This window comes from Trichomonas vaginalis, chromosome II (assembly GCF_026262505.1).
Source record: "Trichomonas vaginalis G3 chromosome II, whole genome shotgun sequence".
Taxonomy (NCBI): Eukaryota; Parabasalia; order Trichomonadida; family Trichomonadidae; genus Trichomonas; species Trichomonas vaginalis.
In genome coordinates this window covers 19,595,629-19,621,562 of record NC_067204.1, presented here as the reverse complement: position 1 = coordinate 19,621,562, position 25,934 = coordinate 19,595,629, and the positions used below count along the sequence as shown (strand labels likewise).

Genomic DNA, 25,934 nt, shown 5'->3' with positions numbered 1-25,934 from the left:
TTTCTTTTCATATTAAGGTCAGGTCAGGTGGGGCTTCCAGGCGCGTTGCGCCCTCTAGCCCATAAGAAATTTTTCCCAAGACCCAAGAGGAGGAGCGAACCCCAGCCGACCAGCCGTTGACTTTTTGGTAGAGCACTCAAAATAGTATAACTTTGTCCGGACAAGTAAGGGTCTATCGTCGCTACAGGAAAAGTTACAGGCGTTCCAAGGAAGTATACTTTGAGAAGCCTTTTCCCCCTTATAGAATGAGATAAGACGGTTATTTTACAAAACTGACAACACTTTGACCGAGTAGTTTTTTGTGCTGAACAAAAAGTGTCATATAAACATCTGTCAAAAACCGCTTTTTAACTTCACTTAAAATGCCACGTAAGCTACGTAAGAATATACGTAAGAGGAAGAGAGCATTGAAACATCCAATAGTAAAACTGACACCACAACAACAGTTGCAACAACAAATGATGAATGACCCCACTATGTTGCAACAAATGTCAAGCAACCCTATGCTTTTAAACAGAGTTATTGGTGCACAGAGTGGAGGTTTAAGAGCGGCACTTTTAGCGAAAATGGCAGGCTATGGTGGAGCTGCAGACGGAACAGCTTATAACCCTCAAAGTCAAATGAATTTGAGTTCACTCAAAAATCAAATAACAGATGTCAAAAAGTCAAACATAGACATACAGAAACAAATAAGTGAAAACGAAAAGAAACTAGAATATGACAGACACACAAAGAAACTCAATGAGTTAAACGTAGAGAAAAAGAAGAAAGAAGAACAACTGAAAGAACTAAGTACAGAGGAATATGCGAAAAAAGTGTCAGAAAAAGCAGCAGAAGTAGCAAAAATGGAACAAGATGTTATAAATTTGAAAAACCATACTACTCAATATAAAGTACTGAAAGATGAAGAGAAACAAAAAGCCCTGAAGACATATATGGATAGCGATGAGTAAAAAAAGAAGTTGAAGCAAATGTAAAGCAGAAAAACTTTTACAGTTGCAAAACCAAACCGTACAGTATGAAAACTTAGCACAAGAAAGTAAAAATAACGACGCAGCCATGCAAAGGCAATGAAAAGCGCAGATATTATAAAAGCTAATAATGACTGGTTAGATGCCCAAGCCAACGCTAAAGCAGCCCAACTTATAGGGTCAATAAGGACAAAAATACAAGCGGATGAAGACAGTTCAAATGAAGCTTTAACGAATGCTGACTTTAAGAACGCCTTCGAAGCTCTTCATAGTAAGGTGAAACTAGTGAACGACTTCTCATCTGGAAGGAAGCTGAAGTCTGAAGGTTTCGACAAAGAGTTAAGAGAAGTAGCACAAAATATGACGAAAATAACAGATGCAGCAACGAGACAGGCAGTTCAAAGTGCCTATGACGCCGTTAGAGCAACTGTTGTGAAAAGTCAAGAAAAAGAGTTACAACAGACCAAAACAGACCTAGTAAATGCTTTCTTAAAAACGAAAAGTCAGGTAGGACATTACGCTGCAGATGGAACATATGTGCCAGCTGGTGGAACTTATATACCAGTTGGTGGAACTTATATACTAGCTAGTGGAACTTATATACCACCAAACCCTCCAAGAGAAGCACCTGCACCAGGACTACCTAAAACATTTACATCGACACATGGACACAGACACAGGCATGCACCAAAACCAACACAACAACCAACAGTTCAAAATCCAGCACAACAACAACAACCAACAATTCAAAATCCAACACAACAACCAACAGTTCAAAATCCAGCACCACAACCAAAACCAGCACAACAACCACCTCCACATCCAGCACAACAACCACCTCCACAACCAGCACAACAACCAGCACAAACAGAGCAAGGACATAAAAGAAGTAGAGAACAAGGAAACCAAGAATTCTTAAAAATGCTTAAGGAAGATTATGGTTACCCAGATACTCTTGACTTTAGTGACAGATATAAAGAAGCTATTAGAAAGTTCAAGGGAGGAAATACTGACCCGAACCTATTTAGCTTTATGGTTCAGCACCAAATGGAATATAATTTCAAACCTGGAAAATACAAGCTCGCTAAGGGATATGATTTAATAGCATATCATCCAAATGACATGACTGAATTTACTCCGAGATATTTGATGTCAGAGATAAATGATAATTCAACTATCTTCATGAAACGCGTAAAAAATAGAGACGGAACGAAAGAAGAAAGGGTTATGAATGCGGATGACTTAAATAGGGAACTTGTTAAAAACGGTCTCGGAATATATGAAATGCCACCAGATGAGGTACAAGAAACTCAACAGGAAGAAGTTCAGATACAACCAGACATGGAAGAAATAGTTCAGCAACAACAGCTAGAAGAGCCTGAAGGAAACGAACAAATCCCTCCTTTGGAAACTAACTTCACAGAACTAGATGAAGATTTGGAACAGCCGAAAAATCTTGACCCTCAACAAGTGTATGCGGAGAATATGGAATCTTTCCAAGAGTCTAAGAAAAATTCGGCTGACATAGTAGAAGAATATCGAAAAATGTTCGCCGACATACAAAAGACTCCAACATCAGATGAAAATATTCAGCAAAGAATGGAAGAACTGAAAGATAATGTACGCAAATACAATAACCCTTTTTACTTACGACCATATAACGTTCAATCTTCGGCTGAACTCGGTGAAAATAAAAGGTTAAATTTCAACAAAACATATAGAAATGAAACATTGTTTAAAGTTCATTCAGAACCTAACAAATATGGAAACAAACCTACTTTTGTTTCTGCAGACGATGGAACTACAATGAGATGGGGTCATAAAGCTAATCCGGATAGGTGGTTCATAAACTTACAGCCACAATTCCAAGAAGTTGTAGACGCAATGGAAGTGAATGGTGAACCAGATATAGCTGGTATTTTCAGCGCGGCTTTAATGCCGTTGAAAGATATGAAAGATGCAGATATTTTGGACCAGTATGAAATGAACATTGGCTGAAGGAATATAAACACCTGACGTTCTAAAACATTTATCTCAAAGAACTACACAGAACCATAGAGATGGTATATTTGGTGAAGAGTTTAGAAAGAAGTTAGGGAGAGAGAAGGAAGAGAACCTATTGTACATGACCTTGCAAACGAAAGTTTGCAAAATGTCATAAAAAACTTACTTTGCAGACAATGAACTGAAGATGAATTGAATATTAAGAAAACTCAAATGGACAGTACCAAATGAAATGTTTAGTATTGAAAAACATGTTCCTTGACAAAATAAAACCAACTACAGAAATAAATGACGCAAGACTGAAACATTGGGTAAAAGCTTTCCCATTCACAAAAGATATTATTGGTAACATGGAAAGAAAACCAGAATGGCTACAAAAACATATATTTGGAAACGAGCTTATTCCATATGGACAAGCTCTGTTTGAAGAGCTTGAACCGGAAACTCAGGAAAAGAGTCATGCAAACAATACGCGAAGACTAAATACAAACTATGACAAAATCTTTCTAGGATATAGGTTACCTGAGATGGGCGACCAGAGCCCAAAGGCAAAAAGGACATGGGAAATTTACAACATACTAGGTGACATGATGCAAAGATGCAACAACTTGAAGCAGAGGGCAAGTTACCAAAAGCGACACCAAAGAAGAAGAGAAGAGTAGAACAAAGTGAAAGTAGTGAAGAAGTAATTCATCTAGTGAAAGTAGTGGCAATGAAGGAAAAAGAAGAGTTAAAAAGTCAGTCAGGAAGAAAGTAAAGCTTGGTACGAGTGGGTTCTATTATGACACATAAATCCAACTATTCTATATTTTTACCCATATGAAATGTACGCCGCTCAGAATATAACGCCAACAGTTTTGGATGCCATGAACGGAAATGTTTCCGAATGGTATAACGAATGCGACAATGCCATTAGAAGGTCAGAAATAGTTCCTGGAACTTACGAATATACAACTGCTGTTTCTTATGGAAACGTAGGTGAGTTTGGAGAAGGTTCTTCAACAACAGTAGATATTGCTTGCGACAGGTTTCACATTATTTCTATTGACAACTCATTCTTATACGTGGAACAAGATATTGAAATAAAACCTTCTGCCAAGTTGTCTGACAAGAAAGGTTGCAATGGAATTTTCTATGTCGGATACCAATATGCTCCAGAAGTTTTCATGGGATATAAGATATATTCTAACTCTGACTTAGTTCAAACAGTAACATGGGCAAACTATGAATGGTTCGCTTTAAGAAACTCAGTACAACCACAAGCTAGAGAACAAACAGACCAGTATGCAACTATTGAGAAAATAAGAAGACTTGACCCTAACGTTCCAGGAGTTTATGTTAACCTTTCTGGTTCAGATGGAAATGCTGCCACTAAAGTAAAACTGAAACTTAGAGTTCCTTTGTCATCTTTCCTCATCTTCAGGTTTTTAAGATACTTGCCAAACTGGGCAGGAAAAATTTCTATTGAACTTACTCCAAGCAAAAATAACTTAGTCATTGCACCAACACAAGACCCATTCACTCTTACAGACGTAACGGGAACAAATAAAACGTCATTCGCCGACTTTTGCAAAGACAAAGTTGACTTAGACTTTGGTTTCTCAAACCTCAACACTGAAGTAAACTATTATTTCAATGCTGCTGGAACTGCTTGGGACCCAGTTAAGTTCACATGCGAAAAATTTGAATGCAAGAGAATAGAAAGCAGACTTGCAGTCTATATGTTGGACCCAGATATTTCAAATGCTTTAGCTGCCAAATATATTGCAGTTCCACTTATGTTCCCTATACACCAAATATCTGTCAAAGACTTTGCAGGTGAAGTTGGAAACCAAAGTGCTGACCCAGGTGCAAGAACAGATATTGCTTTAACAACTGCAATGAAACATGCAGATACTATGTTTGTACTGTTCAGACGAACTATAAATGACTATTCTTGTTTCTACAACCCTGGTATTAAATATCATATAAACATAGATGGCAAATATTATCCAAGAGAAGAATATTCTACAGTTGAGGATATGAGGTCATACAACTTGACATTAGATGCTATGAACTTTAACAACAACTTCACAACAACCATTAACCCTGAAATGCAAAGTTCTATTATGCCATATGTGAAAGTATGGACTCATACAGGAGGTCAAAAAACTCAATATACAAATGGAGACCGTTCAAACTTTTGGCTTGGCATTCCATTTGCTGACTCAGAAGACTTTATGGGTGGTATTTCAACTGTTGGTACTGTACAAATACAATATACTGGTGACAGAGACGGTCCAGATGAATTGAGAGCAAAGAAGTTTACAAAACCAATAGCACTTTTCACGGAAGATGCTCTTTTGAAGATTCGTTCGATGAAACCTGCTGGGGCTCCTCAGATTGGCATAACGACAGCTTCCATCGAGCAGATTTTGGCAGCAGGTCAGTAAGTTGTTCTTGAACTGACTTTCTCTCTCGTCAAATATTGACACCCAGTTTTGACATAATACTGTATTATAAACTTTCCTTTAGTAATATCGGTCAGTTTTGAAGTTATATTTTTGTCTGCTTCAAGAACTTTCACCATCTCGGTTATACCAACTTTCTTTGCTTTATGAAAATATTTAGGTTCAGCAAAGACTGCTATTCTATAACATTTTCCATTGTTTGTGTAAAGAACTATTCTGTCAATGTATTTGTATTGTTTGTGAGTATAAACTTTGTTCTGCTTCAATTCGAAGAGATACTCGAATACGTCCATCTTTTTATTCTAAGTAAAATGTCATTTCCGAAAAATAGAAGCGTAAGTGTTTCAAAAGGTTTAATGGCGGTGGCAGATGTGAAGTTAAATTCACCAACTCAAACAAACAGTCAAAGTGTTATTGTCAATGTCAAAGACAGAGATGTTGAAATGGGGAAACCATACGAAGACGAAGATGGTATAACAATTGTTCCTGTAAAAGAACCAACATATCCTGAAGTTAGCAGAGATTTAAGTTCTGTTGCAGATATTCGAAACGACTACCAACAACTGAAAGACAAACTTCAAACTCAGGAGAAGATTTGTCAAGCTTTAAGTATAATGTTAAACTTGGTCGAACACAACCCTGTAAAAGTGAACTCATATGTCATTGCACCTCATGAAGTTTTGAAAGAACTATTGAAACTTTTGACAGAGGCAGACGATATAAACATCAAAGAAATAGAACCCGACATTAGTTGCTGTGGTGTTTCATATAATGCCATTGACAAGATATACGTTATGAAAGGAGGTGAAACGTTGAACTTAAAATATAGTTTCTCAGACGTCATAAAAATATTTGACGACCACAACATTTCATTAAAATTTATTTGCTAAGTAAATGGCAGAAGACATAATGGTTTATACTATTACGACTAAAAACCCTGAGTCATATAATTCTATAACAACAAACTTACAAAGTCCTCAAGGACGATATTGTAAACTAACCTTAAACACAATGACGACTAAAGCCTGTTTTGCTCTTTTGACACCAGAAGACTTTATTGTTGTGAATGGTAAAAAATACTCCTTTGAAGATACTTACTCAGATATACCACCAACAGGTTTTGTTGACTTATTTAATACTTTAAGGACGGGTGTAACATGTGCTGCAACTAGAGCAGGTTTCATTATGTTTGGATGTCCGACTGAGTTTACTATAAACGATATGAGCTATAATACAAAACTTATTTCTGGTTTTTACTACCAACAGTTTCCTATAACAGGAAAAGGTGTCATACAAGGAATGTCTATTCCATTGACATTAAGCACACCAATCTTATATATTGTTTCAAACTTAGGTTCAAAGTGTTATTCGAATGTCGACAGAAACTATTATGACCAAAAGATACTTATGCGTATAAACAATACTTTCTCTGCTGGTTTGCCTATTGTTCATTCGAATGCAGAATTTTCAACCTTAGTGAACTCAAACACTTTGGCAAGTATAACGTTGACATTAGTTGACGCAAACTTTGTTCCTGTAAAACTTTTATGTCCTATGTATTTGTCAATGACGGCAGAAAGTTTCGAATTGGAAGATGCAACTGGTGAAAGTATTGTATTACAAGAACAACTTCAACAACAAATAGCTCAAGAACAACAAATGCAACAAATGGAACAACAAAGTCAAGAATAAAAAAATATTATTTTTTTTATTTTTATAAAAATGTACAGAATAGATGTTTCAGATTTTTATGACTTCCAAGCATTCAGAAATATGTGTCCATTTAGAGACTATAACAAAGCAGTCGAGAATTTGAAACGTTTAGTCATTTATGTTGACTCTGCCCCAGAATGTTATGTCATGAAAGAATGGGATGTTGTCTTTAACATACCAAGAGCAACAATAGTGTCTGAACAAGAATGTAGACAGAAACTTAAGAAAATAAAAGTCGTACAAGTTGGAATGAAGATGTTAGATGCTTGGGATATCTTATTGTCAAAGTTAGAAGATTTTTCAGTTCGAGGTATAAAGTTCTATACACCTTCTCCAAACTTCTATTCTATCTTCACTGGATATAAATACGAACAAGTAGAATGGAAAGAAAATATTATAGAAGCTTGGTTAGACCATGTCAAAGAAATTATATGCAATGGAAACGAAAAGGTTTATGAGTATATCTTATGTTGGTTTGCAAACATCTTACAACATCCAAGTGCTAAAAATGAAACTGCTCTCATTATAATTGGAAAACAAGGAACTGGTAAGAATACTTTCTTTACAGATATTTTGTGCAAACTGTTAGAAGGTTATTCGAATCCGAATATGACAAACTTAGAAAACATCTGCGGTAAATTTAACTCTTCAATTGAGAATATGAAACTTATAGTTTGCAATGAACTTCAAAGTATAGATACAACAAAAGTTTTGAACTCAGATGCTTTGAAGAGTCTTATAACAGACAAAGTTGGAGTTGTTGAAAGAAAGTATAAAGACCAAAGAGTTTGTGAAAATGTTGCAAACTTCATTATGGTTTCAAACAATGCTGTTCCGATGAAGTTAGAAAGTTCTGACAGAAGATATGTAGTTGTCAGAACGTCAGAAGCTCATATGCAAGATACAGAATATTTTGACGACTTAGCAGAAACTTTGACATCTGACTTTTACAACCACTTGTTCTCATATTTCATGACATTAGATATTTCTAAGTTCAATCCAAGACAAATTCCACATACCGAAGAGAGACAAACATTGTTAGAAGCAAACAAGAGTGTATATGAACTGTTCATAGATGAAACTGACTTTGTGTCATTAGATGAAAGGTCATTGTACGATTCGTATAAACAATATTGTCAAGAATATGGTTATATGACAGCTTCTAAACGAACATTCTTGGCAAATGTCAAAAGTCTTTTAGATGTTCAGAATGGTGTATATACAAAGAAAAATTTTTCTGAGTAAATTTTAAAAAAAAATATTTTTTTATCCGATAGAAAAGATGACAAAATTCATCTCAGTAAACAAGTACATGTCAGGACTTAAAGAAGAACTAGACCCATTCACATATTTGAATGTTTACTTCTACCATTTTGAAAAGTCTTCATTCAGCAAAGTTTGGAACATCGAACCAGTTAAGTTTGCTATTGTGACTAAAAATGGTGCGAAATTTGAAGACTTAGACATAGAAGGTTTGTTAACAGTCAAAGAAAGTTTTGACAGAAGGTTCTCAAACCTTAAAGAAGGCAAAGCATACAAACTTGTTATACCTTATGAACCAAAGAAAGCAGACGACTATGAATATTATGAGTCTAAAGTTGTAGAAGTTCAAGGTAAATTGGGTAAAAAGATTTTAGAGTCTAAGCCAGTGTTTACTCCTAAAGAGGAAGAGAACATTGACATTGACCCAGAAATGTTCTAAAAATAAAATTTTATTTTTACATGTCAAATTTCTTTTTCTCTGGAACTGGCTCTGGTTCTTTCTTCTCTTCTACTTTCTTTTCTTTCTTTTCTTTCTTCTTCTTTTCTGGTGGAGTTATGTCAAATTTGGCGCAACTATATTTATGTAAAAGTTCTTTGTCCTTTAATAGCTCATCTATTCTGTTTTCTATTTCATCTTCAAGAACAGCGCATGTGTCTTCTTTGCATTCTAAGAACTTTTGTTGGACTTCATCTTTCCAATCGGTGTCATCTCTGTCAACAAGTCTGTCATTGACAAATTTTAAGACTGCTCTGCTTAATGTTTTATGGTTCTTGTCATATTCCCAGAAACAGAACTTTAGAACAAATTCCCCTTTCTTGTTTACACTATGTAAGATTTTATGGTCGACAGATGTTTTGCTGTCGAAAAGCTTGTCTCGAATATAGATAGCGAAATCGCTAGACATTTTCTAAAAGATAAAAATTTTAATTTTCTAAAAATATGTTAGAAAAAAAGTTTGCTGACATTGACAAGAAATTTGAGAATGTTTTAAACAAGAACAAGAGGAAGTTAGAAAATGCTCAGATAAAGCCTATACATGACAAGTTCTTATTTGCTCAGAATGGTATAACAGGTCTAATTGCACCACCTGGGTCGGGTAAGACTTTCACTTATCTTAAAATGGCTGCACAACAACAAGAACTAGATGAGAAGAACCCATTCTATGAGTTAGTTGTTATTTGTTCGACTTCTGGTCAATTTGACCAAACCGTCAATTCGTTCAAAGATATTATAAAGAAGTCTAAGTTAGTATGTATAAAGGATACTGAGTTGTTAGATTGGATAAAGAAGTACCAAAGAAGAGTTTTGAAGTATAATGCTATAAATGAGTATATAAATTCTAAGTTTAAAGACCCAAATGAGGAAATGCAGAGAATATTAGAGAAGAAACATTTCAGAAACAAACAGAAAGAGATAGAATACATTTCGAAGAAATTGCAATCTTACGATTGGAAGACTTACCCTCATAGATGTCTTCTTATTTTAGATGATTTCGCCTCTCATCCTTTGTTAAAGAACAGAGAACAAGATATGTGTCGAATTCTTAAGAAGCTCAGACACTTTAACATCTCAGTCGTAATATGTGTACAGACAGCCAAGAGTTTAAGTAAGGATGTTAAAAGAATACTTACTGACATTATACTTTTCCCCGGATTGTCCGAAGACGATTTCATGGAACTTATGAAAGAGTCCATGGCAGGTAAGTTTGACAGACATGAACTATGGGAGAAGTACAAAGTCATACAAGACCCTCATACTTCTTTCAGAATTCATATCTACGCAAACAAAGTTCAAATTGTAAAAAGTCAATAAAAATAAATGGTTCATTTACTCTGCTTGTTTGAAGTTGTCAAAATACTCTGTTATTTTTTCTTTCAGTAGCGGTAAGTCTTCTTTGAAGGTAAGTATTGTACAACCTTTCATATCATAGTGTGTTTGAGGTAACGTATCTTGAACTATTTGTTTCACTGTTTTCATAGAGTTTTGGCGACTGGGGTTTTTTACTTACTCGCTGTTCTTCTCTCGGTTTTCCGAGGGAAGCAAGCATATGCCATTTTACTCAGAATTTTGTTGCTGAATTCAGCAAAAATATATTTTAGGTGAAGAGGTGAGATCTCACCTGTTTTTTCACCTAATTTTTCACCCCAGTTATTTTATAAGCGTTTTACATGAATTGTACGATGTATATTTGAAATCCTAAACAGTTTTGTAGCTTCTATTTCTTCTTTTAGTACATCGAATGTTTTAACGATACCGAAAGTTTCTTTATACTTCTTCTTGACGTCAGATAGAAGGAAATCGTCAGCAGTTGGATAGTTTTTGTTCAGAAATTCTAACATGTCCATTTTATTTTCTGCTGGTTTCTCTGCTTCTTTCTTTAAATCTGCATAGTCGTTTCTCATTCTTTCTATCTCTTTGACGGAGTAGTTATATTTCCTCATTGCTGCTTTACATTTAGAACATTGCGGGTTCATTTTTGCGTTATATTCTGAAACCTTACCTGCTAAAACAACTAAGGCGTCAATGGTTTTCTTTAACTCAAAAGCTGCTGGTTTTAAATGTTCATGCCATACCTTACCTCTTCTATCTTTATCTCTTATTTCCCAAACACATTTTGCAACTAATGAAACAAAGTTGTCGTATGTCTTAAATTCTTCGGATTTATATATGTCAGAGATGTTCTTATATAACATGTCGCAATCTTTGTCCATAACTTTATGGTTGCAATGAAAACCAAGGAATTCATAATTTACCTTTCGTATGAACTTCTTTATTTCTACTGAGTCAGTTGCTTTGACTTCAATTTCGTCGAATTCAGGAATAGTTAGTTTTTGCTGTTGGATTTCAGGCAATTTGGGTAAATGGTCAATAATGTCCTGCATTTCATAAAGATACTGTTCATTTTCTTCATCCTGTGCGGTACAGTCTAAATTACTTGTTAAAAGTTCTTGCTTTATCTTCTGGATTTTTGTTTCGAAAGTATATGAAGAAGGAATGAAGTTTTTCATCTCTACTAACATTGACGTAGGATTCATAACTAACGAGTTTGGTGCTGTAGTTGTTTGTATTGTTGTTGTGCCGATTGTTGAAATCATATCTTTTATACAAAATAAAAAAATAAATAAAATAAAACTAACTTTATTTTTTATTTCGGGAAAATTCATGAAAATTCACGAGGGTGAAAAAACAGGTGAAAAAACGGGTGAGATCTCACCTCTTCACCTAAACATTATTTTTGCTGAATTCAGCAACAAAATTCAAATTGTAAAAAGTCAAGCTTGAAAAATCTAAGTGTTTAGTCTTAGTAAGATGGTAGCTTCTTAAAGCAAATACCATTGCTGAGTTTTATGTACGTGAAGAGAAGTACAATGAATTCAATTACGAGTACAATTGCAATGACAACTAAGGCAACTATTTTTGTCTTTTGCCAGCAAGGGTACTTCTTCTCTTCCAATGGTTCGGCAGAACTATACTCACTCATGAGAAATGCCAAAACGGTTTAATAGAAAAAGTGTCATTTTTTCATGTCCGAAGACTCGAAGGTGCAACACTTCCAAAATACCGACGAACTCAGAAGAGCAGCATGGCAGTATGTTCTTGACAACTTCTTTGAGTTCTCCAGGTACACCTTGGAAAATGCTGAAGAACTCCGACACAGAGAATTTGGAGAAATTGCACTCCAATACTACCTTGACAAACAAAGGGTAAACAAAGGGTAAAATAAGACTAAAAACTTAACGTTTAAAAAGTGACATTTTTATGAGCTCCGAGTCACCGAGAAAACTTGGTCAGATGTTAGCAGCTTACTTCCCTGAGGAGGATGGAAGCGTTACATACATAAGGTTCAAAAACAACGAACCTGGAATTGCGTACCAAATTCGCAATTACATGACCATGGAAGAGTACGAAAGGTTCCTACAAGAGAAACCAGCTCTAAACAACTCAGAAAGAAAGAATAAAAAGTTTAACTCGTAATTGTTTATTTTTTACTTGTATGGGCAAGCTGCAAGAATGAAGTCGACTATCTCAGTCTTTGTCTTGACCAGTTGGACTGCTCTTGTAAGCACGTCTGTTTTGCGGTCTCCAGCTGGTGTCTGACCTTCGTAATTGCGCATGTTCTTGAGAGCTCCAGCTGTAAATGGCTGTAAGATGAAGAGTCTCTCAGACTGCTTGAGGTAGTCTTCACGGTCACGAACCGAATCTGTGGTACGAGTCGAATCGGTCGATTTGAGGGAAGAGACTGAAAGCCTGTCGTCTTCCATAGGGGCTGTGGCATAATCTTTGCGTAAACGGTTCAGACCTTCTTCGAACTCTTGGTCTCTCTTCGATTGGGATTGAGATTGGAATTGCTGGGTGGAGCTTGCTGGAACATCCAAGGGTTGGGGAAGTAAGGCATAGGCTGAGGAGGGTAGTTCGGGAAGCCTTGTAGTGGAAATTGGTAGTAACCTTGAGGTGGAAATTGGTAGTAATTTGGTGGAGGTACTTGCTGGAACTGAGGTTGCCGAGGAGACTGTTGTGGTTCTGCAGCTTTCGGTTCTTCTGGCTTGGGAATGGACTCGGTTGGTGGGACGTCGGACATTCGTTTGTGGCTTAACCGTCGGACCACAACGATAAAAATCTCTGCTACTAGCAGTACTGCTACTGACAGTAGCAGTACTTTTACTGACAGTAGCAGTACTTTTTCTGACAGTAGCAGTACTTTTTCTGACAGTAGCAGTACTTTTTCTGACAGTAGCAGTACTTTTTCTGACAGTAGCAGTACTTTTACTGACAGTAGCAGTACTTTTACTGACAGTAGCAGTACTTTATCGTCGAAAACCCTCTCAAATTTTCCTTTTTACTGCAACTAGCAGTACTTTTACTGACAGTAGCAGTACTTTTACTGACAGTAGCAGTACTTTTACTGACAGTAGCAGTACTTTTTCTGACAGTAGCAGTACTTTTTCTGACAGTAGCAATGGTCGAGGTCGAACCTACCGACGAGGCAATTTACCTAATTGAAATTAACGAGCTTGTTAAAGACTTCCTCAGGCAGAATGTAAAAGGCAAGCTTGTTAACGGTTGGATAACGGGAAGGGCTGCCTTGAATCTCGAGACTTCGACTGGAATTCCAATTCAAATACCAGACGGGACAGCCTACGACGACATAAAGCAAGCAAAGAAGGAAGCTCTTCTCAAGTTCTTTGCCAAGCGTCCTTGGATACAACTTCCAAACAGAGAGAACCCTTTCCCAAGAATGAACCAAATTCTCAAGGGTCTCCTTCACTTCTCTGGTCAACCATTCTACATAACCTGTGAAGGCGACATCCAACCAGTTCAGTAAACCTTAACGTTTAGAGTAAAAACATTTTTTTTCATTTTTTGAATGAAGCAAGTTAAATTCGTCCCACACCAATCTCAATGGACCGATGAAGAGTTTCAAGCCATAGTTGAAGACGTTGAGAACGACATAGACGGCGAACTTGAAGGAGCTCAAATCACAATTGCAACCAAAATTGCAGGAGTCAAGGAACAGATAGCTCCACTTAAAGCTACCAAAGCTACTCTTGACCTCATGGATAGTTACCGTTTAGATGTCAAGAGTGGAATAAGACAATTAAAATTAAAACTTCTAAACTACGAAGCTATACTCCAAAAGTTAGCAGAAATGAGAAGACTTTACCAGAGCTACTTACATGTAAGGGACTTACCTTCAAGCAGTCCGACCAAAGATGAATTTGTTGACATTGTCCCAATTTTGTCCGAAAGTCAGCTCAGATGTTTCGAACTGCTCCCAACATATCCGGAATATGAACGTTTGCCTGAACTCTTCCACAATCTCAAAAAACGTTTTTTGGTTCTCATGTTCCAAACTTTTATCGGAAGAGACAACAAACGTTCAGAAGAAGAACAAGATATTATTTTAAACTTGTTGTATGACTTAACTGTCATAACAAGCTTTTTGAAGTAAAACCGCCATTCTCAAACCACTTCATTTTTTCGATGTCCGAACAAGCACCGAAGCCAAACTCAATGGCAGATGTCCTTTCAAGGTTGCCAGACAAGCGCCCAATTCAAATTCAAATTGCCCAATTGAACGCTCATCTGACAAACACCATTAAGACTCTCCAAAGTTGTCTTATGACAGAGATGACCAAACTCAAAGCCGATGTCCTCATGAACCAAGCTTCCAATGAGAAATGCCTGAACGATTTCGCGGAAACCTTGCGCAATTACGAGAGAGAGAACCGAGACCTTGCCAGACTCATCTACCGTTTTTCGAAGAGATAGATGCCATCTGGAAGGTACTCGGAAAGGACAGAACCTCCAACACCGTAATTCGTGAACACAGAATTGCGAAGGTATTATCAAAGAAGAGGAAAAGGGAAGAAGAGGAAGAAGAGGAAGAAGAGGAAGAAGAGAAACACGAAGAAGAGGAAGTTTGGGCAACCCTTGTTGCCGATGACGCTTACGAAATTTCCAACCCTACCCATACAAAATCCGCACAGGGAGACCGGCAAGGTTCTTACCCCAGTCCTCAACAACTTGGGACACTTGAACCTTAACCTTCGGAATCGCGGTTCAATTTCCATGGGCAAGCTTGTCGCAATTCAATGGGTTCAAATCCAGACAAGAAGACGAAGGTCAGACACATTGACGGTGACAAGCTCAACAACCGTAAGGAGAACCTCGAGTGGTTCTAAGAGTAAAAAAATTTTATTTTAGGGGGAAACCCCAAGTAAATTTAGGTGTTTATTTGGATAAGTATGTTAAATTAAGGGTAATTTGCAAAATTAGTTCCCGACCTTTGAATTGGACTCTTTCGTTATCCCAGTTGCGTAGGAGGTCGTCCCAGAGAGTTGGTAGAATTGCCAATCCAAGGACGATTTGTCCTCCCAGAGCATTGAGGATGTACTGCTCGTAGAGTTTCATGACCTCTGCCTTGCACCAGACACCCTCTCCCTTGGAACGTAAGGCTTCTTCGAAGTGCTCGAATGCGATTGGCTGCTTGACCATCCGAAATGACACTTTTTGTCCGTTTGGTCAATGTTCGTGTCTCGTGCCATAGTCGACGAAAATACAGACAAACAGGTTATATATGAGTTTGAGACCAAGAATGGTGTAACTCGACCTGTCCGATTCAAAGACTCCGAGGGCGACCATGAAATTAAACGGAAATTAGCTAGGAAGGAATATAAAAATTTTTTATTTCATGCAATGTTTTATTTCTGTGCCGTCTTCAAGTATGCCCCAATACTTACGCTTGGAGAGGACATGAACTTCGGTGAAAATTTTGTCCAATTTGAATCGACCCATCTTTTCACCGACCATTCCCATTTCAATGAGTTTGTTATAGCCTTCTTCGTTCGTCATGAGTGCGTCAATGTTCTCATAGTAAACCACAACTTTGGATTTGACTTCGGAGAAGAATTTGTTGTAGTTGTCAAGGACTGCTTTTGCGAACTGAGGGTAAGACCAATGTTCGACAATAGGTTTTAATGTGGTTACTAAGCCACTTTGACCTTGAGTGAATTCGTACTTCAAAACAAAAGGAGAAAACCTTTCAACAAAGTTGTCGACCTTCTCATAATGTTTACTCTTCATCTCTTGAGGTTTCTTAATGGAATATCCCCATGTCGAATTCATAAGCAATTTGAGTGTCATTGCAAGTTTGGGGTTTGAAGCTTTCCTAATATCATACAGTTGTTGTATGACTTTTCCAACTGTATAGTTCCTTCCCGGGAACTCACCATCTTCGTTTGGAATTCCAGTCGGAATATATTGGACAAACCTCATGTACGCAGCGTTAAGGTCGACATAGTATATCTTTTCGTTTGAGTCGAACTTGTCGCAACCAATTGGTCCAGTTTGTGGAAATTCAAGTGAGTCTCTTATCTTCTGAGAAACTTCTCCTGTTATCTCATAAACATCGTCGAAGCAACCTGTTTCATATAAAACCTTCTGACCTAACTCAGATGCTCTCCAATACAATTTGACGTCAATTGGATGTCTCAATGGAAGTTTATTTATAGCATCTTGAAGTTCTTGCAACCTCATTGGAAGTTCTTCTGGTTCAGGTTGGTATCCGAACAATCCAACTCCTTGTGGAATTGTGTACTTCTTTTGTACTAGAACTTTGTCTGGAACAACTTTTGGTCTTGCTAACAGTGAAAAGTTTGTTTCGTCTTTTGGTACAAAAGTTTCTGTCAGCTTGTCATCTGGAATTGGTTCCAACAAACCTTTCTCGAAAAGAATGTTTACAGCTCTGACAATGTTGCACTTGCCTTTTCCGAACAATGGGTTTGTAAGACTTTCGTTCAACATGAAGTGGTTGTGGACAATTACAATCTTCAACCATGGTAAATTGAACTCAACAACATAGTCGTCATGTGAAGAACCTTTAGCTGTAGGTATGTTGACTCGGATATTGACATTTGCCAACGGTGCAATTTTTGCCAATTGACCTCTGAGAATGTACCTTGTCTTCACACATGACTCAAGATACTTCATCTTCTCATCTGTAACAAGACCAGAGTTCCTGAGACATGTAAGAATACAAGGTTCATTGACAATTGTTTCAATTGAATTGTAAATTCCATACCTTGTCAAGTCAATGTCAGACTTATTTATGAAGGGGAAGTATCCAGCATGTTGTCTGACTGCTTGAGGGTTAGGTTGGTACCATTCGAACTTGACACTTGCAATTCCTTCAATTGCATTCAAAATGTCTGAGTCGGAGTCAACCATTTGTTCTCTCTTTGTAGTCTTGAAAGCGTCAAGAAGTTTTGCGGCTGTTTGTTCATTGCCATGTGCATAGTAAATGTGACCATCCAAATCTGTTATGGTCAATCTGAGATTGTGTCCTTTCTTATTTCCGTCTTGAATTGCAGCAAGTACACCCATGAAGCCTTCTTTGTTCTTTCCTTCGTCAAAGTTTACTGTAAAGGTTCGACCAGATGTAATTTGACTTCTAACTTCACGATACTTTTCATATGCATATCTTGTTCTTTCCATGGGAGCATGACCATCCTCTGCACTACCTTTTTCCTTCTCAAAGGATGCAATTGTTCGTCATGTTTCCAGTAGAATCTGGCAAAGCCGTCGTGTCCTTCAACTTGAGGTTCACTAACATCGAAAGGCATGTCCATAAGACGTTCTTCTTCTAACCTCTCTAGTCTGTTTGGATAATTGGCACGTGCTGTTTCCAAATCCATTTCGTAGCGAAGACCAGACAATTTGTCATAGACTTTTATGGGTCTTCCCTTCCTATATTTAAACTTCTTCGAAACTCTCCAACCATATCTTTGCAACTCTGCTTTTATTCTAGCAGATTTCTATCCATTCTATATGGGGGCATTTTTATAAAAATAAAAAAATATTTTTTTCTTTACTTTACATAACCGCCTGCTGCCATAAGTCTTTGACGCCAACCCATACCAGCTAATGAAGGTTGACTTGGTTTAGTTTGGAAACTAAACTTTGGTTTTGGTTTATCTTCAGTTTTTGGTTTTTCTTCTTCTATCGGTTTTTCGTCACTTTTCGGTTCCTCTGACTTTACCTCACCTGCAGGAACAGTTGTGTCGTCAACATCTTCATAAATATCATATGCCATTTGTTTTTGTTTTCCTTTCAACTTTTTGTGTTTGTTGTAAAGTTTAGAATATTTCGACTCTAAGTCAATGAGATGTTCTATAATGAACTGTTGGTCAGTGAAGTAAACTTTTCCATCTGTTGTCTCGAAAGCTCCTTCAGACTTCAATATTTTATTTGTGAGAGTCTGTTTCTTTTTTGAGATACTAGCCGTTCCATTTCTATGAAAAGTGACTTTGTAGTTAGGGTTTGTATTTCCAGACCTGGCACTTTCTATTATTGAATTTTTCTCTTCATCTGTAAGTTCTTTGACAGGTTTTGACAATGGTTCTGAACTTTTTGTTTGTGGTGTCAAATCTACCGTTTCAACTTCTTCGGTCATTTCATCTCAGTAAAAAATTTTAGTTTGGTTTGTTTTCAACTGGTTGTTTAGTTTTTTAAGTCGGTCTAAAACTTCCTGAGGTATAGGAAGAACTTGACAAACACGTGGTGTAACTGCTGGAAGTCGACAAATCCATCTTGAACCCATTTGTCTCAATGCTGTATTGTTCATTTCATCTCAGTAAAAAACTTTACATTCCCCACGTTTGAGGCGGTTGAGGTTGGTTATTGTTTACCCATGTTGTGCATGGTTATATCCTCTGTTAAAGAATCTTTCACCTTGGTCCATATAGTGTCCTGCTTGGTTATAGTAGTCATTTGCTTTGTTATAATAGTTTCCTGCTTGTCTTCCTACATTGTCCATCCATCCTTGAACTTTTCCTCTTGTTTCAGGATTTGGAATAAGATTTGTTGCATCTCGTGCTACATCCCAACCTTTCTGTACAGTTTGTATAATAGGTTGTGCTTTCTCTTTAAGTATACCTAATGTACTCAAAATCTTCCTTCCAACTCCAAATACACCTCTGGCTATTGTTCCCACTGCGGGCAAAAATCTGGATGCAACTCCTGCTAATGCGCCAAATAAACCCATTTCTTATGGGTTAAAAAATGACGAATCCAAACAAGGACCCCTATGTTTCTAAGCACAAAGAAAGCACTCATGATAAAAATCTTTAGTTCAACACCAAATGCTTGGTTTATGGATATCTTGGAAAACATTCCGAGGTATAGAGAAGATGGACCACCATACTGGCTAATATTTGTTGGTCAAAACACAAGATACTGTGAAGCCATACCATTATGGTCCAAAAATATTTTAGATGTGAAAACTGCTTTGACAATATTCGTTGACAAATACCATCCAACAAAACTGACATCTGACTGTGAAAGTTCTTTCAAATCAGATGATATTAAAAACTATCTGCGTTCAAAAAATGTAAACCAATATTTCATTGTCGACCAAAACCATTCTGCTCTTGGTGTCATTGACGGTTGTATAAAAATGTTAAGAGACTTAAACCAACCACAAGGTGGTGAAGCAAATGAAATGTCATATGACGACAAATATAGACACTTCTCCATGGCAAAGATGAGACAAGTTTTAAATATTTACAATAACCGTAAACAAAAAGGTTTGGGAAACCACTCCCCCGAAGAAATGAAAAACAACCCTGACTTAGAGAAAGACTATATATTTAATAATTTAGTCAAAAGAGACAAACAAGAAAGAATGCCGGCTTCAAACTTCAGAAAGGTGACAAAGTAAAAATAGAAATACCTAAACGCGACCCATATGAAAATACTATTGACTATGACAACAATGGGAACCGACAGGTACTCACATTCGTGTTCGTAAAAATAGAAGAAAGTATACAAGAGAATATTATGAAGTTTTAGGCAAACATGGCAAAATGTACACACTGCAAGCAGAAGATAAAACTACTATTGTCAGACCTCGTTTCAAACTTGTCAAAGTTCAAGGTGGTATACTTTCAAAGACAGTTCCTAACAAATATAAGACAACTCCTGACGAATATGCTAAAGAAGTTGAAAATGACGACTAAGCATTCTATACCATGCGTAAACTGTCATGTAAGGTGGCATGTATTCTTTACTTTGTCCCGTTGTTTGTATATCCTGAACGATGTGTATGGTTCCTTCTCCTGAGTGTCATCCAGTAACAATTTATAGCAAACTTAACGTCTCTTTAACATCATATCCTTTACCTTTTGTCATTCCTGACCAATCCCAATATCTATGCTTATGCCAACCTGCTTGAGATGTACTTAAATCTATGTAGTGACTGTGTGCAGGTAAATTTTCACCTGAAATCGTTTTACTTCCACCTGTTTCCTTTGAAGAGTTTGCACAATACAAAAACCTGTCGACTATTTGAGTCCAAGTTCCAAAACCAAGTACTACTTCTGGTCTGGTAGAGTTCATTGACGTATAAATAGAGCCTATAGGATATAATGTTTGAAGTATTTCTGTCTTTAATGTTTGAAGCTCTGTTTTGTCTGCTTTCTTATCTAACATTGCTGGTAGTTCATATGCTTCAAAGTTTCTGGCATGATCTTCGATATTCCTGCAACTGTTATCTAATTTGTTTAGTGTATCTTTTACGCTTGTACTCGGATTCTCTAAAGGTGCACTTGAACCCAAATCATAGTTCAATATTATGTCGTCTGCCGTAAAAGTTGTAAAACTTGTATGTGTATGTCCAACGTCACTTTTAGTGTTTAAGGTTTCTTGTAAGTTTGTAATATTTGCAATGGTATGTGTATGTCCAACGTCACTTTTCCTGTTTAAGGTTTCTTGTAAGTTTGTAATATTTGCAATGGTATGTGTATGTCCAACGTCACTTTTCCTGTTTAAGGTTTCTTGTAAGTTTGTAATATTTGCAATGGTATGTGTATGAGTCTTATTTGCTTTTGTCTCTAATGTTTCTTGTAAGTTTGTAATATCAGATATAGAATGTATATGAGTCTTTTTAGAATATTCGTTTTCAGCTCTTGTCACTTCACTTGACATTTTATTGTCAACATATGTTTTGTCTGCTAGTTCAGGATGAGTATGTTCTTTTGTTGCATAAGCATTGTTAGCTCTTTCTTCTTCTTTTGCTATTGCATCGTCTACATATTCTTTGTCAGCTTTGTTGTCAACATCTGCCTTCAAAAGAAGTTCATTTATAGGTTTCTCGTTTAAAGTTCCTTTTGTTGGATTTATACAGACAGTATGGTTCTTATTGTCTTGAAACAGAAACTCATCTGTCATTGGGTTTAATGTCAGTTTTAAGTTTCCTTCTTTCAATGACTCAGATATCTTAGAATAGTTTGAAAAGTTTGTTGTGTTCTTATTTAGAGCTTGCATAATGAGTTGTCGGTTGTGTTGTATTTCTCTCATGAAGCAATATCTTTCGACATTTTTATTCTAGATAAAATATGCTTCCAATAGAAAAAGAAAATTCAAGAGTTGCTACAACTAAACCATTAGATGAACTTTTTACTAATGTCGGTCAAAGTTTGAGACAGAGACCGTAAAGGCATGAAGGCTATCGTTTTGACTACCCATTAAGATGGCTAAGAGACCCATCTGTCACAAAAGCTATTGGCTTTCGTAGAATGAAGTTCATTTCAGAAGCCATACATGGTTTCCCATTTACGGTCGGTTTTGAAGTTCGATACTATAACAAAGAAAAACGTACGTATGAGAAATTTGAACAGGGAAAACTTTTACAAGTTAGTTTGCTTGTAAACTTAGAAACAACTCTTCAAGCTTTTCAAGAAAAAATAAACGATATCTATATCGAATATGCAAACCAGTATAACATTGACGAAGGAGAATACCATCTCGATATTATTTATGACAGGAAAAATGCAACTGTTAAAATCAATAAAATAGAAGACCTTGGAGAAAACGTTTTATATTTCTACAAAATATAACAACTTGGCATGGTATAGATTTATGAGGATGTTAAATCAGCCTGCAGCATATCCAGTACACCCAGACTTTTATGAAGTCGAAAACCCTAATGGAACATATGAAAATGTTTTCGACCAAGATGCTATTATTGTTCATGCTTCATTTTCTGGCGCCCAAAACTCTTTCTTATGCTTGGCAAATGACTTTTACGAAAAACCTACAAAGTTATATGAACCGCCGAGTGGAAGTATTTCAGACTTTCAAGTATGGTTTACTACAGATGGAAGAAAAGAATAATTCCATTATACCATGCGTTTTAACTTAGAACTTAGTTTCATATACAACTACTATCGAACGGTAAAAATATAATTTTTTAATACGGTTGAGGTGTTGGATTTGGTTGCCAACTAGACTGTGGTGCAGGTTCAGGCTGTTGTATAACAGGAGCTTGTTCTTCTGGTTCAGGGTCTTTAGGTATAATACCAACAAACTGACCTACTCTTTTACCAATATTTTTGACACCGTTCCATACTCCTCTTCCGACAGATTTTATTCCATTCCATATACCTCTTCCAACATTTCGAAAGAAGTTTCCTATCTTACTGAAGAAACCCATTTTACTATATGTAAAATCTAATGTCCGCCTAGTCTCTTACGTTTCCTGTTGAGTTCCATAGCATTCTTTAACTGGAGCTCATACATTTCTGTTTCTCCTCTGGTAGAAAACATATTCTGGGTCAACTCCTGTGTTTGCGTCATCTGCATAAAGTTGTTTATATCCCACTTCAGGGTTTGTATAAAACTCTTTCCATCTCATATTTGCATACCATGGTGGCAAACCTAACGCAAGCGTCATTTGACATGGCAGTTTGCATTTGTACATCTGTTGGCACTTGACCATAGTTTGCCATTGCAGTTTGTATTCTAACTTCATTTGGAATATTCTCTGGGTTTGGTTGTCCAGGTTGCTGTGCATTCGCTAAGTTCTGTGCGTCCATTTAATATTAGATAAAAATATCTCTTACGAGTACATATACTGAACATTTGCAGGCATTGGTTCATCTTCATATTCTCTGTACTTTTCTGCCACGTCAATAAATAAATGACACAATGGAAAAAACCTAAAACAAGTAGTCCTATTTCAAACCACATTTACTTACTAATAAAATTTCTTTGTTATGACACTTTCTCCAGTTTATAGGACCTCTCTCATATTCTATCTTGTCATATATAAACTCATAGTCATGTATGTCCTCTAACATCTCATAACGGTTTCCAAACCACTTTTATCGGATGTAAAGTAAAAGCATGGATGGTTATGTATAACGTCTAAAGTTTCTAAAGAGTCTCTCAAAGTCCAGTCTACTTGGTATTGAAAATCCCATGTGTTATAGAACGGCGGGTCCACTATAAGAAAACATTTTCCTTGTCTTTATATTTTTCATACAACTCTGTCCAATGACATCTCACAAACTCTATACCCTCAATATATTTATCTATGTCCTCTTTGAAAACATTTGTATAGTTAAGATATAAAACTTTTGACATAAGTGTTTCAATGTCATGAACTCTTATAGAACCACTATATAATAGTCTAGCAGATATACTATCCCAGTCTATATATTCTGCTTTTTTCAAACTCCTCTCACAATATTTTTCTTATCTAATGGTATACGTTCCATCTTACCTATAGGTATCTTTTTCTTTTAACTCTTTCAATATATTGTTTGTGTCTGGTATATGTTTGAGACGGTCCATATAGTTGTCGAAGTCATTGCATATAATCTTTGAGTCTGGGAATATTGTATGACATAAATGGGATATATAGAAACTTCCACCGAACAAATCTACAAATGTTAGACCATTCGGTAGTTTCTTAAGTTCTCTCATATAAATACTTTACATCTACTCTTATTTTCAAAGAACGGTAACGGTGGTTTTTAAAATTCATTTATATATAATAATAAAAATGTTTTTACCCGAAAAGTGACAGAAAAGTGACAAAACATGAAAACATATATAATTTGTGAAAAGTGAAACAAAAAGTGACATTTTTAAAAGTGACACCATTAATATGATGTAAATAACAAGGGTTTTGGTTTTGTCACCGGATGGTCGGCTGGGGTTCGGTCCTCCTCTTGGGTCTTGGGCAAAATTTCTTAGGGGCTAGAGGGCGCAACGCGCCTGGAAGCCCCTCATACCTGACCTTATTAATCATTGTTTTATATAATAATATTTCTTTTCATATTAATCATTGTTTTATAGAATTCTCTTTCTTTTGATATTAATCATTGTTTTATAGAATTCTCTTTCTTTTCATATTAATCATTGTTTTATTACTTTCTCTTTCTTTTCATATTAATCATTGTTTTATATAATAATATTTCTTTTCATATTAATCATTGTTTTATTACTTTCTCTTTCTTTTCATATTAATCATTGTTTTATAGAATTCTCTTTCTTTTCATATTAATCATTGTTTTATTACTTTCTCTTTCTTTTCATATTAATCATTGTTTTATCTAATTCTCTTTCTTTTCATATTCATCATTGTTTTATTACTTTCTCTTTCTTTTCATATTAATCATTGTTTTATAGAATTCTCTTTCTTTTCATATTAATCATTGTTTTATAGAATTCTCTTTCTTTTCATATTAATCATTGTTTTATCTAATTCTCTTTCTTTTCATATTAATCATTGTTTTATATAATAATATTTCTTTTCATATTAATCATTGTTTTATTACTTTCTCTTTCTTTTCATATTAATCATTGTTTTATATAATAATATTTCTTTTTCATATTAATCATTGTTTTATGAATTTCTCTTTCTTTTCATATTAATCATTGTTTTATAGAATTCTCTTTCTTTTCATATTAATCATTGTTTTTATAGAATTCTCTTCTTTTCATATTAATCATTGTTTTATAGAATTCTCTTTCTTTTCATATTAATCATTGTTTTATAGAATTCTCTTTCTTTTCATATTAATCATTGTTTTATGAATTTCTCTCGATATTTATTTCCATGAATAAATATTCTTTATCATACTATTAACCATTCATAAGCTTATTTTGGCTCTATTCATTAATAATTCACAATCTCATTTTAAATTGAAAGTTTACACCATTCAGGATTTAAACAATGTTTAATTAATCGCGAATATCTGACTATCTATATATATAGCTTCTTTTAGAAAAATAAAAACAAATTAATTATTTTAAAATTAATGTTAATTTTTCTTTAATGGTTTATAAATTTATATTTTAAGTATGCAGCGTCTATATATAGAGTTAACAAAAAAAAGATCACTAAACCCTTCCTATCCTACTACTCTTAACGGCTAAATTTAGGAAACAATTATTAAGTATCAAAAACGAAAGGAGATCTTGATATAGGAACAACAGTATATCGTGTTGCAAAGGTTGAAAAAATCTCTAATATTAGCCCCAAAATTTCAAATTTTAAATTTTTTTTTGAAAAAAGAGGCCACCGATGTCACGTTTATTATGAGAGGAGGAGATTATATTTTGAAAGGTTGAAACATTCATAATATTGTTAATTATATAATAATATGTATTTATTATCAAAACAGAAAGAAACTAAAGCACTGTTAAAATTTTCTTTCTTGATTTTTTTACAAAATCTACTCATAGAATTATGCAAAATGATGACCTAAAATAATATATAAATTAAAAAAAAAAAAAAAAAAAAACAGATGGGAGTGCGCTTCCAAGGGCCATTCGTGCCTTTCGAGCCCTGAGAGATGTTTAGTATATAAATGAAGTCTGTAGAGGACAAACGATGACTATTGAGTTATTATTAGACAAAGATAGAATATGAGAGACGGTCCTATAAACGAGAGAAGTGTTATATAACACTGTATATTATCTCAGAATATTATTACAGAATTCAATAAAAACTATAGTTTTTAGGTGAAGAGGTGAGATTCACTGTTTTTTCACCTCAATTTTCACCTCTTGAATTTTCATGATCTCATCGTAAGAAGACTTCTGTCAAGATTTCATCGTACAAGACTTTGTCAAAAACTTGCATCGTAAAGACTTTGTTTCAAAACTTCATCGTAAAGACTTTGTCAAAACTTCATCGTAAAGACTTGTTCAAGAATTTCTTCGTAAAGACTTTGTCAAGATTTC

At 35.5% G+C, this 25,934-nt stretch overlaps 17 protein-coding genes and 3 pseudogenes across 20 annotated transcripts, besides 2 other annotated features; 12 read left to right on the top strand and 8 right to left on the bottom strand.

The window, feature by feature from the left end:
- Positions 1–362: 362 nt before the first annotated feature.
- TVAGG3_0573970 (protein of unknown function, DUF4106 family) lies at positions 363–656 on the top strand (the record flags this gene model as incomplete). The annotated part of the gene is made up of 1 exon (XM_051238904.1): positions 363–656. A coding segment is annotated over one exon (294 nt), but the record flags the coding sequence as incomplete, so codon positions are not given.
- A 675-nt stretch (positions 657–1,331) lies between these two features.
- On the top strand, positions 1,332–2,591 carry TVAGG3_0573960 (protein of unknown function, DUF4106 family; the record flags this gene model as incomplete). The annotated part of the gene is made up of 1 exon (XM_051238903.1): positions 1,332–2,591. A coding segment is annotated over one exon (1,260 nt), but the record flags the coding sequence as incomplete, so codon positions are not given.
- A 1,262-nt stretch (positions 2,592–3,853) lies between these two features.
- Positions 3,854–20,843: a mobile genetic element.
- Positions 4,997–5,407, top strand: TVAGG3_0573950 (protein of unknown function, DUF4106 family; the record flags this gene model as incomplete). Its single annotated transcript, XM_051238902.1, has 1 exon — positions 4,997–5,407. The coding sequence occupies one exon, from the start codon at positions 4,997–4,999 to the stop codon at positions 5,405–5,407; it is 411 nt and encodes a 136-aa protein (XP_051096726.1).
- TVAGG3_0573940 (protein of unknown function, DUF4106 family) lies at positions 5,782–6,315 on the top strand (the record flags this gene model as incomplete). The annotated part of the gene is made up of 1 exon (XM_051238901.1): positions 5,782–6,315. One exon carries the CDS (start codon positions 5,782–5,784, stop codon positions 6,313–6,315), a length of 534 nt encoding a protein of 177 aa, XP_051096725.1.
- On the top strand, positions 6,725–7,117 carry TVAGG3_0573930 (uncharacterized protein; the record flags this gene model as incomplete). The annotated part of the gene is made up of 1 exon (XM_051238900.1): positions 6,725–7,117. One exon carries the CDS (start codon positions 6,725–6,727, stop codon positions 7,115–7,117), a length of 393 nt encoding a protein of 130 aa, XP_051096724.1.
- On the top strand, positions 7,148–7,685 carry TVAGG3_0573920 (uncharacterized protein; the record flags this gene model as incomplete). The annotated part of the gene is made up of 1 exon (XM_051238899.1): positions 7,148–7,685. A coding segment is annotated over one exon (538 nt), but the record flags the coding sequence as incomplete, so codon positions are not given.
- TVAGG3_0573910 (Poxvirus D5 protein-like family) lies at positions 7,838–8,383 on the top strand (the record flags this gene model as incomplete). Its single annotated transcript, XM_051238898.1, has 1 exon — positions 7,838–8,383. A coding segment is annotated over one exon (546 nt), but the record flags the coding sequence as incomplete, so codon positions are not given.
- On the top strand, positions 8,421–8,733 carry TVAGG3_0573900 (protein of unknown function, DUF4108 family; the record flags this gene model as incomplete). The annotated part of the gene is made up of 1 exon (XM_051238897.1): positions 8,421–8,733. A coding segment is annotated over one exon (313 nt), but the record flags the coding sequence as incomplete, so codon positions are not given.
- On the bottom strand, positions 8,857–9,306 carry TVAGG3_0573890 (uncharacterized protein; the record flags this gene model as incomplete). The annotated part of the gene is made up of 1 exon (XM_051238896.1): positions 8,857–9,306. One exon carries the CDS (start codon positions 9,304–9,306, stop codon positions 8,857–8,859), a length of 450 nt encoding a protein of 149 aa, XP_051096720.1.
- On the top strand, positions 9,342–9,840 carry TVAGG3_0573880 (P-loop containing nucleoside triphosphate hydrolases family; the record flags this gene model as incomplete). Its single annotated transcript, XM_051238895.1, has 1 exon — positions 9,342–9,840. A coding segment is annotated over one exon (499 nt), but the record flags the coding sequence as incomplete, so codon positions are not given.
- Positions 10,556–11,497, bottom strand: TVAGG3_0573870 (organellar and viral DNA polymerase type B; the record flags this gene model as incomplete). Its single annotated transcript, XM_051238894.1, has 1 exon — positions 10,556–11,497. The coding sequence occupies one exon, from the start codon at positions 11,495–11,497 to the stop codon at positions 10,556–10,558; it is 942 nt and encodes a 313-aa protein (XP_051096718.1).
- TVAGG3_0573860 (uncharacterized protein) lies at positions 12,162–12,377 on the top strand (the record flags this gene model as incomplete). Its single annotated transcript, XM_051238893.1, has 1 exon — positions 12,162–12,377. One exon carries the CDS (start codon positions 12,162–12,164, stop codon positions 12,375–12,377), a length of 216 nt encoding a protein of 71 aa, XP_051096717.1.
- On the bottom strand, positions 12,389–12,981 carry TVAGG3_0573850 (annotated as a pseudogene). Its single transcript has one exon. A coding segment is annotated over exon 1 (593 nt).
- On the bottom strand, positions 15,135–15,398 carry TVAGG3_0573840 (uncharacterized protein; the record flags this gene model as incomplete). Its single annotated transcript, XM_051238892.1, has 1 exon — positions 15,135–15,398. One exon carries the CDS (start codon positions 15,396–15,398, stop codon positions 15,135–15,137), a length of 264 nt encoding a protein of 87 aa, XP_051096716.1.
- TVAGG3_0573830 (uncharacterized protein) lies at positions 16,579–17,396 on the bottom strand (the record flags this gene model as incomplete). Its single annotated transcript, XM_051238891.1, has 1 exon — positions 16,579–17,396. A coding segment is annotated over one exon (818 nt), but the record flags the coding sequence as incomplete, so codon positions are not given.
- TVAGG3_0573820 (phage tail repeat-like family) lies at positions 17,770–17,994 on the bottom strand (the record flags this gene model as incomplete). The annotated part of the gene is made up of 1 exon (XM_051238890.1): positions 17,770–17,994. The coding sequence occupies one exon, from the start codon at positions 17,992–17,994 to the stop codon at positions 17,770–17,772; it is 225 nt and encodes a 74-aa protein (XP_051096714.1).
- Positions 18,586–18,945, bottom strand: TVAGG3_0573810 (uncharacterized protein; the record flags this gene model as incomplete). The annotated part of the gene is made up of 1 exon (XM_051238889.1): positions 18,586–18,945. The coding sequence occupies one exon, from the start codon at positions 18,943–18,945 to the stop codon at positions 18,586–18,588; it is 360 nt and encodes a 119-aa protein (XP_051096713.1).
- Positions 19,015–19,918, top strand: TVAGG3_0573800 (annotated as a pseudogene). Its single transcript has one exon. A coding segment is annotated over exon 1 (904 nt).
- A 713-nt stretch (positions 20,844–21,556) lies between the features above and the next one.
- TVAGG3_0573780 lies at positions 21,557–22,145 on the top strand (annotated as a pseudogene). The gene has a single exon. A coding segment is annotated over exon 1 (589 nt).
- A 4-nt stretch (positions 22,146–22,149) lies between these two features.
- On the bottom strand, positions 22,150–22,392 carry TVAGG3_0573770 (serine threonine-protein phosphatase family; the record flags this gene model as incomplete). Its single annotated transcript, XM_051238888.1, has 1 exon — positions 22,150–22,392. One exon carries the CDS (start codon positions 22,390–22,392, stop codon positions 22,150–22,152), a length of 243 nt encoding a protein of 80 aa, XP_051096712.1.
- Positions 22,150–22,774: a mobile genetic element.
- Between the last annotated feature and the right edge of the window lie 3,160 nt (positions 22,775–25,934).